This window comes from Pelodiscus sinensis, chromosome 14 (assembly GCF_052426305.1).
Source record: "Pelodiscus sinensis isolate ZL-2025 chromosome 14, ASM5242630v1, whole genome shotgun sequence".
Classification (NCBI taxonomy): domain Eukaryota; kingdom Metazoa; phylum Chordata; order Testudines; family Trionychidae; genus Pelodiscus; species Pelodiscus sinensis.
In genome coordinates, this window is record NC_143065.1 from 25,828,110 (window position 1) to 25,843,425 (window position 15,316).

The window sequence follows — 15,316 nt, forward strand, 5'->3', positions numbered from 1 at the left end:
CATATATTTTTCTCCTCTGCAGTCCTAGCATAGCATGAATATCATAGAATACGAGGACTGGAAAGGACCTTAAGAGGTCATCGAGTCCAGTCCCCTGCCCTCATGGCAGGACCAAATACTGTCTAGACCATCCCTGATAGACATTTATCTAACATACTCTTAAATATCTCCAGAGATGGAGGTTCCACAACCTCCCTGGGCAACTTATTCCAATGTTTGACTACCCTGACAGTTAGGAACTTTTTCCTAATGTCCAACCTAAACCTCCCTTGCTGCAGTTTAATCCCATTGCTTCTTGTTCTATCCTCAGAGGCCAAGATGAACAAGTTTTCTCCCTCCTCATGACACCCTTTTAGATACCTGAAAACCGCTATCATGTCCCCCCTCAATCTTCCCTTTTCTAAACTAAACAAACCCAGTTCTTTCAGCCTTCCTTCATAGGTCATGTTCTCTAGATCTTTAATCATTCTTGTTGCTCTTCTCTGGACCCTCTCCAATTTCTCCACATTTTTCTTAAAATGTGGTGCCCAGAACTGGACACAATACTCCAACTGAGGCCTAACCAGCGCAGAGTAGAGCGGAAGAATGACTTCTCGTGTCTTGCTCACAACACACCTGTTAATGCATCCCAGAATCATGTTTGCTTTTTTTGCAACAGCATCACACTGCTGACTCATATTCAGCTTGTGATCCACTATAACCCCTAGATCCCTTTCTGCCATACTCCTTCCTAGACAGTTGCTTTCCATCCTGTATGTGTGAAACTGATTGTTCCTTCCCAAGCGGAGCATTTTGCATTTGTCTTTATTAAACTTCATCCTGTTTACCTCAGACCATTTCTCCAATTTATCGAGATCATTTTGAATTCTGATCCTATCCTCCACAGCAGTCGCAACCCCTCCCAGCTTGGTATCATCTGCAAACTTAATAAGCGTACTTTCTATGCCAATATCTAAATCATTGATGAAGATATTGAACAGAGCCGGTCCCAAAACAGACCCCTGTGGAACCCCACTTGTTATACCTTTCCAGTAGGATTATGAAGCATAAATAACTACTCTCTGAGTACAGTTATCCAGCCAGTTATGCACCCACCTTATAGTAGCCCCATCTAAGTTGTATTTGCCTAGTTTATTGATAAGAATATCATGAGAGACCGTATCAAACGCCTTACTAAAGTCTAGGTATACCACATCCACCACTTCTCCCTTATCAACAATACTCGTTATCCTATCAAAGAAAGCTGTCAGATTGGTTTGACATGATTTGTTCTTTACAAATCCATGCTGGCTGTTCCCTATCACCTTGCCACCTTCCAAGTGTTTACAGATGATTTCCTTAATTACTTGCTCCATTATCTTCCCTGGCACAGAAGTTAAACTAACTGGTCTGTAGTTTCCTGGGTTGTTCTTATTTCCCTTTTTATAGATGGGCACTATATTTGCCCTTTTCCAGTCTTCTGGAATTTCTTCTGTCTCCCATGATTTTCCACAGATGATAGAGGAGGTATTTGAGACTCTAGCTATCAGCTCCTTGAGTACTCCAGGATGCATTTCATCAGGCCCTGGTGACTTGAAGGCATCTAACTTTTCTAGGTGATTTTTAACTTGTTCTTTTTTTATTTTATCTTCTAAACCTACCCCCTTCTCACTAGCATTCACTATATTAGGCATTCCTTCAGACTTCTCAATGAAGACCAAAACAAAGAAGTCATTAAGCATCTCTGCCATTTCCAAGTTTCCTGTTACTGTTTCTCCCTCCTCACTGACCAGTGGCCCTTCCCTGTCCTTGGTCTTCTTCTTGCTTCTAATGTATTTATAAAAAGTCTTATTGTTTCCCTTTATTCCCGTAGCTAGTTTGAGCTCATTTTGTGCCTTTGCCTTTCTAATCTTGCCCCTGCATTCCTGTGTTGTTTACCTATATTCATCCTTTGTAATTTTTTATGACTCCTTTTTTATTTTTAGAGCATGCAAGATCTCATGGTTAAGCTAAAGCAGTCTTTTGCCATATTTTCTGTCTTTCTGACGCAGCAGAATAGCTTGCTTTTGGGTTCTTAATAATGTCCCTTTGGAAAAACTGCCAACTCTTCTCACTTGTTTTTCCCCTCAGTCTTGATTCCCATGGGACCTTATCTATCAGCTGTCTGAGCTTGCCAAATTCTGCCTTCCTGAAATCCATTGTCTCTATTTTGCTGTTCTCCCTTCTACCCTTCCTTATAATTGTGAACTCAATGATTTCATGATCACTTTCACCCATGCTGTCTTCTACTTTCAAATTCTCAACCAGTTCCTCCCTATTTGTTAGGATCAAATCTAGAACAGCTTCCCCCCCCCCCCCCCCCCCCGGTAGCTTTTTCAATCTTCTGAAATAAAAAGTTGTCTCCAATGCAGTCCAAGAACTTATTGGATAGTCTGTGCCCCGCTGTGTTATTTTCCCAACATATATCTGGATAGTTGAAGTCCCCCATCACCACCAAATCTTGGGCTTTGGATGATATTGTTAGTTGTTTTAAAAAAAAAAGCCTCATCCACTTCTTCCACCTGGGTAGTAGACTCCTCGCATGACATCATCCTTATTTTTAACCCCTTTTAGCCTAATCCAGAGACTCTCAACACTTCTGTCTCCTATGTCCATCTCCACCTCACTCCAAGTGTGTTCATTTTTAATATATAAGGCAACACCTCCTCCCTTTTTTCCCTGTTTATCCTTCCTGAGCAAGCTGTACCCTTCCATACAACTATTCCAATCTTGTGTATTATCCCACCAAGTTCTGTGATGCCAACAATGTCATAATTGTACTTATTTATTACCACTTCCAGTTCTTCGTGCTTATTACCCATACTTCTCGCATTTGTATGTAGGCATCTAAGATACTGATTTGACCTTGCCTCCTAGTTTCTCACTTCTGGGAATGTCATCGTGTAGACAATTACACAATTAACCAGTCAACCTGGGCTTATCGGCTAATCTTGTCTATTACACACATTCCCCTCCCTTGCTGCCTCTGTATCAGAGGCAGCAGAGGTGGAGGGAGTGGGAGCTGGTGCCCTGGAGGAGCTAGCTTAAAAGCCAGCTCCCAATGAGCACAGGATCTGCCTGCCCTCCTAAACCCCTGTGCTGCTGCCTCTGATAGAGTTGTAGCAGCACAGAGGTTAAGGGAAGTAGGCTGAAGCCAATACACATAGGGAGACAAATAGGGGCTGCTGCTGCGGAACAGCCTCTGTCCACGGCAGGCCCAATCTCACCGTGGACAGAGGCTGCTCCGTGGGATGTGGAGCAGCCTCTGTCCCCTGGGAGATTGGGCCCACCACGGACAGAGGCTGTTTCACGGCAGCCTCCCCTGCCTTTTGCATCCCCTCTGGCACTGCTGCTGCTGTCTGTGGGAGCTGGGATCCTCGTGGGCAGGGGGCTGCTGCCACCTCACGCTCCTGGAAGCTGGTCTGCATGGGGAGCTGCTGTATATGAGACAGCAGTGTGAGATGGCAGGGGGCTCCCTGGGAGAGGGGTCAGGAGTTCACTGTCTATCAGTCCTACCCCCAGGAACTGTCTAGTAGTCGTGTAACCACTAAAATTTCATGTGGTTACACGACTATTCAATTACACGATAGGTGATATTCCTAACTCATACATATTATTTGTGTAAAATTCTCTGAAGAATGCTTCTAGCCCCTGCCAATCCAAGAAGTGAGGGTCTTAAGTCTTTTTAGACTTGTTCATTGTGAGTTATGGAATAACTGCTAATTTGCAGATGAGGTATGACTACTAAACTCTGACAAGATGTCCTGTCCTTAGTGTTATGTTAGTTGCCTGTATGAGGGCTAAATTAGTTGGTAGGGATAGAAGAGGAAGAAGGTCACCTCTTTTCATTGACTAGGGATCAGAACAACTTTCTTACAGGATCCCCTGGAATGCCCAGATTTACACTGGCAGGGTGGGGTTTTTTTGGGTTTTTTTTTGGTTTACCGGTACATTCATTTTTGTGGTAGCTTCTGACTTTTTCAGGCACTGAGATTATACAGTCATAAATAAATTTCAAGATTAATTGGGGTGGTTTGACCTAGAATAAATGAGGGTATTGAGTATTCAGTATCTAAATGCTAGGGAAATGGATGTTGGTGGCATTCTGAAGTTTTACTTCAGTCAAATCATGTTACCATGAAGATGAAGGCGAAAGCTGAAGCCTCTTGGCCACAGTTTACATAACTTGTTTTGAGTCCTCATCAGCGCTTTGCTTTTTCCAATTCACCTTAAATAGCTCCTAGATCAATGGTGGGCAACCTGCAGCCTAAGGGCTACATGCGGTCCATTAGAGTTCTATGTGTGGCCTATGAGACATTTTGTTTAGTGTTACCCATGTGAAGGGTTGCCAGCTTCCACTGGTTTCTGTCCATGTCGGGTTTTTCCCTGCTGGTATTACTAAAGTGACACACACTTAAAGCAAGGACATTTGAAGTGAGGTGCATGCAGATTGCACAAAACATTGATTGAGAGAGCTGTGTGCTTCTCTGCTTTAAATCAAAGCACTGCTATGGTCCAGTAAGTGCACCTTGCAAATTCTAGGTGTGCAAGTTCGGTTAGCAAAATTATCCTCTCCCGGGAGACCATCTTGGTTATGACAATCTTGTGGCCTACTGAAATGGAGACCCACTCATGCAGCCCACTCACTAGCCTAGGTTACCCATCCTTCTCCTTGATTATTACTTAGTGGTAGACTGTAGATTTACATTTTGATCTAGTCTTATTTACCTTCTCCCGTGGACAAGGCTGTCATTTTTATAATTGTTTTTATAGAAGTATAATGTTTTTAATGTTTATTTGCACTCTGAATAGCGTTGTTGTCTTTTTTTCCCTCCTAGATTGCAATGCAGAATCAAATCAATACAAATCCAGAGAGTCCTGACACTGTGACAATACATGCAGCCACACCACAGTTTATCATTGGACCTGGAGGCGTGGTGAACCTAACAGGTTTGGTATTTTCTGCAGATATATCAAATGCAGCAGATATTTGGATGTTTTTAGGACAGCTGTTGGAATTTTATGGTTTGTTCACCATTTTATGGTGAACAATGATGGTAAGATTGCAGCTGTGCCTTATTCCTCTTTGTTGTCTTTTGCATATTATAAACATCCAGGTACTTAGAATAATAATGTAATAATAATGCCTTAGAACTGTATTAGCCTAACAAACTTGTCTTCAGGATATAATGTTTGGTTTATAACAAGATCATTATATGTCTTTAGCATAAAAAATAGGGACTTCTGTAACAATCTAATACAAGTTTGTGAACTGACTTAATTTTTTCTTCTCTTAGATGAGTCGGGAGTATCTGCTGTACAATTTGGAAATTCATCAACATCTGTATTAGCTACATTAGCAGCTTTAGCAGAAGCGTCTGCTCCACTGTCCAACTCTTCAGAAACACCAGGTTAGAAAGCAAAATAATTTATTTTCCTTCAGTAAACTAACACTAAGAATGTGGAGATAAAGCTTTCAGCAGTACAATTAGTCTGAAGATGGAATGAAACTCATTTTTAAAATGCTGAAAATAAGTTAATATCCATTTTGTTCAAATCAGCAATATAGGAGGATTACATCATGAAAAATACTTATAAGACATAACTATTTAAAGTACTTCTTTTTTTGTTAGATTTGGTATTTCTGAATCTGCTGGAGGCAGCATTTATTTTGGTGAAAGTGTGACATTTATTCAAGAGCCTGTAATCAGATCAGAAACTGATTTCTGACTTACTGTATTACTAGTTAGAAGAAAATCTTTAATATCTGAACACTAAACATTTGATTTAAATTGATATTTTTTTAAACTTGGAGGAGATGGTCATAAAATACAGCATTCCAACAAAACATATGCACCATGTAAAGACAACTAAGTAATCTTAAATATAATGTCTCAGAGGGGTAGCTGTGTGAGTCTGTAACTTTAAATCAATGAATAGCACCTTTTGTTAGATTCTAACAAAAATATATATGTGGTATCATGAGCTTTCATGGGCAAAACCCACTTTTTCAGTTGAGCTGGGTTTTGCCCACAAAAACTCATGATCCCGTATATTTTTGTTAGTCTCTAAGATGCCGCAGGACTACTTGTTCTTAAATATATTGGATTATGTGGTTAACTAATTTGAGTGTGAAGCCTTCAAAATTACATGTTCTCTCCCAAATTCTGAAGCACCCTGCCTACAGATGTAACACAGGTATGTAGAGCTAAATTGTGACTAGACAGTACTATTAGTGTAATCACAGATGTTGGCAAATGTATTCACTTTTCTAGGAATCCTGCCAGTGGGGATAGGATGGGGGAACATGTTTCTGGGCACACATTCCTGCTGCATTGAAAAGGAGGCTGTGCAAGGAGGAAAGAGAATCAGTTGACTGCCAAGATGGTGTAAAGTGCCATTTGCCCCAATTACTTTGAATACCCAACAGCTTACATTTTTATTCCCTTTTAAAAAAAATTAAAATATGGGTGTAGCAAGCTGCTCCATTCTTTGGGGAATTCTTAACAAAGCTTGGGGATGGCCTGATACTTAGCAGAGGTAATTTTTTCCAGAGTGCTAAAAATGTGTTTTACCTGGTAAAAAAAACATCAGTCCCAGTTTAAGGCATTTTCTATTTTTAAAACTGTTTTGTTAGTATACACCATATTATACTTACTTTGTTATATTTTCAAATGTTATCTGTATTAAAAGTAAAATTGCAGTGGCTGTAATATAATATTGAACATTGGAATGCGTTTTGGTTTGGTACTTTCTCAAGTAAGTTATGCATGTGCTGACTCGTATTTCAGTTTTCAGTATAAATGGCAATACAAGTTGAAAACATTTCGTTATATGACAATGACAGTATTGCAGGTTTATAGGCTTGAAGAATTAAGTGATCAGAAGCATGCAGATTTGTGGACTACTAGTCCAGGTTCATTTGGCTGTGCAGCATTCTGTAGTAGTAGATCAACTTTGATATAGTGAGTAGAATGAGCCTATTCCTCAGTTTTGAATGGAAGTGATTAAAGTTTGAAAAAATTCATTCTGTGCTTACAGAACTTAGTATAATAGAATATTAAGGCTGGAAGAGACCTCACAAAGTTATTTAGTCCAACCCCCTGCTTGAAGTGGGACTGAGTCCAACTAAATCATCTCAGCAAGGGCTTTGCTGGATTCTGATGCAGTCTTTTTTGTCATTGTCCTGCTTTAAATCAAGTTTTAGATGGTATTTACCAGCACTCTTTCCTAAACTAGATTTTCCCAGGAAATTGCCAACTCTGTTTCTATGAATGCTTTTTCCCAGTCTTATCCAAAGACTCTGCTGCCTTTCCCCCCCATTCCCTCTTCTGTCTGTTTATGATGCAGAAAGTTAGGCATTCATGAATCTGGTGGCACAGAAGTGGCTTCAAAGACTATGATTATTAGACCTTATGAAGATGTCAGCAGAACCACCTACTGGACCCATCAGGCAGCCAAACCCCTGCCAACAAAAGTTGAAAATCTGACATTTTGAAAGAACCAAGGCAAAAGATCTGAGCTAAACAATCACTCTTTTTCAATTAAATCAGAATACCCTCTGTAATCTTCTACATTTTTAAACTGGTGAACAGAGTTGAAGCAAGAGCAGCGCTAGCTATCATATAAAATAATAGGAGGTGGCGCTATAATTTTTCTGTCCCAACCCTTTCTATTCATCAGAAAAGCTATGGCATACTTTTGATTTCTATACAGTGGTAAACCATATCTAGAAATAAAGCATTCAGAAGGCCAGGCTCCTTATTTGGACTCTGTTGAACGTTGGAGACAAAATTCTTCACAGGCTTTGATACTGAGGTGGATTAGATGGTGTATATTAGAGGCTTATAAAGAAAAAAGCTTGTCTTTCTGCATTGAGATCTTGCATTCTAAGGGTACATTTACACAGCAGCATTATTTGGAATCATGTCTATAATTCTGAAATAACTATATGAGCATCTACACAGCTAGCCCATTATTTTGAAATAATTTTGAAATAACGGGTGGCTTACTTTGGTGTTTGTAAACCTCATTCCATGAGAAATAAAGCCTCTTCCAAAATAATTATTTCAGAATAGCAGTAATGTGGACGTTCCACTGCTGCTATTTTGAAATAGCTCCTTCAGGCCATTTAAAGTAATTACTTCCCAATGCTTGCTGGGGTTCTAAATTGAGGTAGTATGTCCACATTAGGGGAGCCTACTTTGGTCTAATTTTCAGGCTTCCCTGTAGTGAAGATGCGCTATTTCGAAATAAGCTATTTCAGAATATTTCTTCTGGAATAGCTTATTCCGAAATCGTGAAGAGTAGACATAGCCTAACAACCCTAGCAATCTCTTTGATGGAGACACATGCATCTAGAGGAGATCTCAGCAAAATAGTTGCTATAATCTGTGCTTGTTGCATGTTCTGAAAAATACTTCAGAACTGAAATTCTGAAGATCAGCAGGATTAGCTGTGTATTTTGGACTCATTAGCAGGGGAGTAATTTCGGATTTTGGTGGGTGGAGGGCTGACCTTGCGTGCCGTGATTAGGGGGAAAAAGAGTGAGCATGGAAGGGGCAGACCAAGGACTGCGACTTCAACAGTGTTACTGAGCAAGCTCAGTACAAGTCAACCAGCAAGCTGGGAGAGGACAGATTCCAATCACCCATTCCCCACATGAATGTCTCCTCTTTCTGGGACTACTAAGGCACTGGAAAACTCTAGTTTTTTGGCAGATAAATTAACAGCTGACAGGAGCACAGTATCTAATTCCTAGATAAGAGATAAAATTTAAATAAATATTAGATCCACTCAGCTCTGATTTAACATTCTGACATCTTGTGGCAAGTCACTTAAGGGATACTGGTGAGCCTTAAAATTGTAATATATATTCTTACTAACCGCAGAGAGAGAGAGAGAGAGAGAGAGAGAGGCTGACTGTCAGGAGTCCTGGGCTCTATTTCGGCTCTGGAAGTTGAGTGGGGTCTAGTGGCTTACAGCAGGGCGCAGCTACGTTTGGGCTCTATATAAGATCAGAATGGACATACTGGGTCAGACCAATGCTCCATCTAGCCCAGTAGCCTGTCTTCCTATCGTGGCCACAGCCAGGACATGAACAGAGGGGACATTCATCAAATAATCCATTCCTTGTCTCCCGTTGCCAGCTTCTGGCAAACAGAAGCTAGGGACACAATTCTTGCCTATTCTGGCTAATAGCCATTGATGGACCTGTCCTCCTTGAACTTTCTTTGTTCTTAGTGGAACCCTATAATAGTTTGGGCCTATTCATCATCTCCTGGTAAAGAGTTTCATAGTTTGACTGTGAAGAAATAATTTGTTTGAAATCCACTGACTATAAATTTCTTTGGGTGAGCTGCTTAACAGAATCCCACTTGTCATTACCTACAGTCCACAACTCAAACCCCTCCAATGCATTAACCACAATCTACAACCTGTCTTGTAAAATGATCCCTCACTCTCAGAAGTCTTGGGGGACAGGCCTGTTCTTGTTTACAGACAACCCCCCAACCTGAAACAAATTATTTCCAGTAACCATGCTATACAACTACATCATAACCCTCTCCCCCCTCCCTCCTTGGGGGAGGGGAAAAAAAAGAAAAGGAAAAGAAAAGTAAGGGTCAGGCCCATCATGGTGGGCCTGATCCTTGCTTTTAAACTTTCTGCAGAATACCAGTGGTCCACAGACCATAGGTTGGGAACCACTGTGCTAGTGTCCAACATAGTATGATGATTGGTGCATCATACACACATACATGGAGAGCAAGAGAAGGGGCAAGTTGGGCATTCAAATGAAGCAACAATGAATGTCCAGCTCTGAAGGGATGCTAAATTCTTACGGGTGAGGTTTGTCAGTTACATTTAACTAGTGGGAATGAAGCAGCTCCCTGCCCACAGCGTGCAAGTGGCTGCTTCACCCCTGCAGGGCTCACCGTGGATGAGGGATGCTCCAACCCAGCTGAAACAGTCTCTGTCTGCAGCACTGTTAAACATAAAGTTTAACTGGTTAACTAATTAAACAGGCCCCAGGGGCCCTTGGTTGGGCCCCGACTCCTGGCCACTGGTGCTCTTTGGCCTGGGAACATCTGTGGTCCTACCAGACAATGGACGTTGCCAAAACAGAGAGTCCCGGGTGTTTAGGGGGCCATCCTATGGTTCCTTGCATATCTTTATTGTTTAATATAGCTAATACTATTTTATTTTCTTGCATAAGCACTTCCTGAAGAGTGTTTTTATTAGTATTTCGTTAGGATATGAATTTCTACAGAGAAGTCTTCAGAAGGCAATGATTGCAATCATTATGTGAATGGCACAGTCTTTTAAAATTGTGCTGTCATTAATTGCAAAGATGAAAGCTTCATAGTTGTATCTATCTGATCTCTGACATTTCTGAGATGGCATAGGCTATAGTTTTGAATTTTACTCTGATAGAAAGCTTTCTAGTGCCTACTGCTTAAATCAAAGCTTCTGCTTTTACCATAACATAGGTTGAACATAAAAATAGGTTTAATGTGGTTGAAAATGTCCATGATTGCCTAGTGTTTATGTTGCTCTTTGTGCCTTAGTGTGGTTTTTATTTTTGAATAGAGTTTTTCCTCCTGACATTTTCAAAAATAAGGGACCTTGTGACTTGGCCTATAATTTGAAGGACAAATAAAAACAACCTAGATGAATAACACATAGTTTACCAGTGCTCTGAATAATATCTTTTCTGTTTTTTTGCTTGATTCATAAATGTAGCAGAGAAGAAATTGAGTGGGTCATTGTAATTTATGTATTCTGGAATCATGCATTTGAAATGCAAAAGTTTGTTTTTATTACTTTTATCTTGTGAAAATTTTTATACAATATTTAATTTCTTTTAAAAGTTCATCTTCTTCTTTATTTCTGCCTCAAAATAAGTATTTTGTTAGACTCCGAAGCTTTTATTTTTCAAGATTATCTAATACTGTTCACTTAGCCCTGTTTAATACACTCTACCAAGATTATTTAGGTATTGTTTGGCTTTCTGTGGAAGTGGAACAGCCATACAATACAAGTTTAAGATCCTACAGAGATCTTTTTACCTGTTACTGCTTAGGAAGAAGATCTCATAACTGGAAAGTCACAGGCCATATTTTCAACTTGTGTAAAATAGTATAGCTCCTCTGACTTCATTGGGGCTACATGAATTTATAGCACATGAGGACCTAGATCCAGATTTTTCATTGAAAACTTTTGTTACAAGTCACCCTGAGGTTACTATAACTGAAACTAATAAAGAACTGGAAGATTTACCTGGCATTGCCCAGGTCCTTGAGGGCAGGGAGCTGGCAGTGTGAGGGGTACAGGAGTCAGGGCAGGGCCTTGGGGATGTGGGGGTCTCAGTGCAGAAGACCGAGGGTGTGGGAGGTGCACAGGAGAGGGGTACTGGGGGCTCCTCCTCTCTCCCCTCGCCAAGCAGGGGTGGGCTGCCAGGGGCTCTCTAGTTCTCCTTGTCCTCTCCTGGGGCACAGTGGAGTCCACCAGGAGCTTTCTTTCTACCACTTACTGCTTCCTCAGGTGTGGGGGGTCAATGGGAGCTGTCTCCCAGGCAAGGGGGGAGGGCACTTACCTGGTTGTGTGGCAGGCAAGATGGCAAGCCCCATCCCCAGCTGGCTGCTCTCTTGGTGGTATGCTGCCCCTAGTGGTCACTCTACAGTATAGCTCTCCCCTGGCTCACTGCCCCCAGTCGTCACTGAGATTATAGTGTCCCTCCCTTTCCATGTTTTGGAAAACAGTTCTATTCCCCATGCTTCCCATTTTCCTGGCATAACGAAACCCTGACATTGCTTTAAGCTGGGAGAAGAGGAAGCTGCATACCAAATTTGGTGATCCTAGCTCTTACAGTTTGGGAGGAGCTCTTGACCAACCAAACTCATAGAGAGACAGACAGATGCACATTTCTAAAATATATAGATAGACCTAATATTTTTTTAGTTCATTGGCTTCTTTTTGTTTTCCAGGCTATGCAAGGGATCTTTACCAATAGTAGTAGTAGTGCTGCTCTTGGACCCACTCACATGGCTTTCCTAAACATCAGAAGGACAGCAGAAAAAGTGCACTCTGACATTCTAGACTTTAATAGTGGGTGCTATCAAAAATAATGAAACAATTGGTGACTTTAAAAACAGATTGACCTAAATATCTCATGACACTTTTTAGCAGACTACAGAGCCCAGGAAGAGGGAGGTCTGGCAATGGGGCAGTAGCTCCACAAAGGGCACCGATGACTCAGCCAGGAGGCCCAGTGTGTGTGTTTGAGGGGTTGGGGGAGGACAGGCTGCATGGCAGGGAGTTCTGGCCCCAGCGGAGCTCCCTGGCCATTGCTGTAGATCTCCGGCCCTAGCCAGGGAACTCCAATCCTAGTGGCAGCCAGGGAGCTCTGGCCCCATCCCTGGCTGTGGAGTTCCAACCGCATTCTGGTTCCAGTGGCCGGGAAACTCCAGTCCCAGCCCCAGCCAGGGAGTTCTGGCCCGGGCTGCGGAGCTCCAGCTCTGTCCTTCTGCCCTGGCTGCAGAGCTCTGGCCTCAGCCACAGAGCCAGGCAGCTGCAGAGCTCTGCGGAGCCAGGCTGCTGTACAGCTCTGGCGGTGGTGCTCTGGCCCTGGCAGAAGCAGGGCCAGGTAGCACCCTGGGGACTAAGGCAACAGCAGGGGCAGGTTGGAGCCCTAGCCCAGTGGCAGCATGGCCAAGAGGGGAGGGACCTTCCCTGGTCTGGCAAATCCCTAGGGGCGCTAGAGCTGTGAGGTCCAACCTGTAGTACTTATATTTTTTGAAACTTCACGTTTCTTGTCCTTATGAAAGATTACCATTGACTTGAATGGACTTTGGATTAGATCCTGTAAGCATAAAGAATATGTTATTAATGCATTAGATTTATAGCTGTAGAAGAAGCATTGAATCTGAAGTGGCATGTAAAAGGCTTCTAATAGTTACTAACTTCTGACTCCCAGTTTTTAAATTGTAAATACTTTGACCTCCTTTACACTTTATCAACAGTTGTGGCCACAGAAGAAGTAGTGACAGCAGAATCTGTGGATGGTGCAATTCAGCAAGTTGTCAGTTCTGGAGGTCAGCAAGTTATTACTATAGTTACAGATGGCATTCAGCTTGGTAACCTCCATTCAATTCCAACCAGTGGAATAGGTCAACCAATCATTGTGACCATGCCAGATGGACAGCAAGGTGAGTGGAAACAAGATGTGCAATGTGAACATCAAGAATAATTTTAATTTAAAAATCTTGATAGATCAAGAAAATATGTGACTTCTTACATGATATGTTTCTTTGCACAACAGATAGAATTGACATTTGTTGTATGCCATGAATTATTTCTCTAAATCTGCTGTGATTGAGTGAGGTGCCATTTGAATTGCATTTTCCTGTAGATGAATGAATGAAATGAAAATGATGACTTTTAGGAAAAATATAAATTTTAAGAAATTAACTTAACCAGTGAGATTTGAGTATGAAGATAAATTAAGAGTGGAGGAGAAGGAAAAATTTCCAAGGTGTAAGTAGTAGGAGTGTGAATGACTAGTTGACACACTAGTCAACTAGTCACTTCTCCCTCCTCCCCACCCCGCTGCCTCTATAAGAAAGAAGCAGCAAGTGGGAGCGGGGGGGAGGGAGGGAGAGGAGGAGGTGCTTCAAAGTGGCAATGCCACGTGGAGCCCAAGGCCAGACCCTGAGCTCCGTGCGGCGCTTCTGCTTTGAAACGCCACATGCAGCCTGGGGCCAGCTTGAGAGTTCCTGGCTGGCCTGGGCTGCATGTGGCATTTCAAAGCGGCAGCACTGCATGGAGTCCAGGGGTCTGCCACTTTTAAATGACACGTGCAGCCCAGGTCCCCAGCTGGTCCCAGGCTGCATGCAGTGTTTCAAAGCAGCAGAGCTGTGTGGAGCCCGGGGTCAGCTGGGGACTCCCCCACTGACCCCAGGCTCCAGGCAGCACTGCCGCTTTGAAACATCACGGGGAACATGGGATCAGCTGGGGACTGCTTGAGTCTCTCGCTGGCCCCAGGCTCCCCACAGTGCTTTTGCCTTTGAAATGTAGTAACAGCCCTGTGGCTGTTGCTACTCTTCAAAGGTGGAGGTACTCTTATCAACTAATTGAATAGTTGATGCAAATTGAATCTGCTATTCGATTAGCCCATTCATCTAAATTTAACATTCCTAACAAGTAGGTGAGCGAAGGTGTTGAGGGGAAAGGTGGTGATTTTCTGACTCATCTCAAACAACTAGGGTCGTTGTAAATTCAGTTTCATAAGTGGAAAATATAGAACATCAACAGTAACACAAACTGTCACTAATCAGCCTTCTTCAGAGGAACTTTGATAAAATAGTTGAATGCAGATTTGGTATCTAGGAGCAGCCTTTGCATACCATGGGGCTTTGCTCTGTGGGGATCTTCTCTGAACTCCAGGATATACTGGAATTTTAAGGGTGATCTGGTAGGAGAGCAGTGGCATAGCTGGTGGATTCATAAATACAGACTGTACTCAATGGAGCAAGAGTGCATTATTGCGGGAGCTAATGCTGCCTTGAGACTGCAGTAATGGTTATGGACTAAGTATTGTGTAAATATTTCTTGCAACAGTTATTCCTGATGTAAATGAATCTTTTCTTGTTTTCTCATCCTCATATCACCCCTAGCGATTCCCAGTTCAGAGCTTGGCTATATAATGCCATACATTGGAGGCCAGGATTTGGTCCAAAGTCTGTGGACAGATTAGGGATGTTGAATATCGGTTGATTGAATAGTTGATTCACCTCATGAATTCTTATCAGTTACTCGACTATTCTATAGTCTGCAGAAGTGGGGCTGGCAGCCAGCGTGCTCCAGCCCACTCCCGAGAAGCCCCCTGCCACTCCACGTGCGGGGTGCCAGACAGGAGCTGGTCTGTGAGGGGAGCCAGTTTAAAACCCACCTTCCCCTTGTGGGCTGGCTGCCTGTTGCCCCACGCTGCTGTCCCTGATACTGAGGCAGCAGTGCAGGGTGGCAGTAGCCCCTGTCCGGGGGGTGGTCTAAGCTCCCAAATCCAGTGCAAGCTGGAACTCAGACTGGCTGCCTGCCCACCTCGCTCCCAATACATTTTAAATGCAGAGCAACAACAGGGATAGGTCCAGGACCTGACACAAGTTGGGACTGAGCCAGGCTGTTGGCCAACCTGCTAAAAAATGTACTGCAAGTGGTGGAGGAATGCTTGTAGTCTATAGTAATAACTGATAAGATTTTGCTAATCGGTTAATCAATTGCATCATTACATCCCTAGGAC

General features: G+C 42.5%; 1 protein-coding gene across 3 annotated transcripts in view; it reads left to right on the forward strand.

Annotated features, from left to right (window-relative positions):
- Positions 1–15,316, forward strand: part of GABPB1 (GA binding protein transcription factor subunit beta 1) — a 52,518-nt gene that overhangs the window by 18,512 nt on the left and 18,690 nt on the right. For all 3 annotated transcript variants that reach the window (XM_006139236.5, XM_014581654.4, XM_014581653.4), the window contains exons 5-7: positions 4,857–4,968; positions 5,316–5,429; positions 13,041–13,226. In XM_006139236.5, coding sequence (XP_006139298.1) covers positions 4,857–4,968; positions 5,316–5,429; positions 13,041–13,226 — 412 coding nt within the window. The remainder of the gene's footprint in view (positions 1–4,856; positions 4,969–5,315; positions 5,430–13,040; positions 13,227–15,316) is intronic.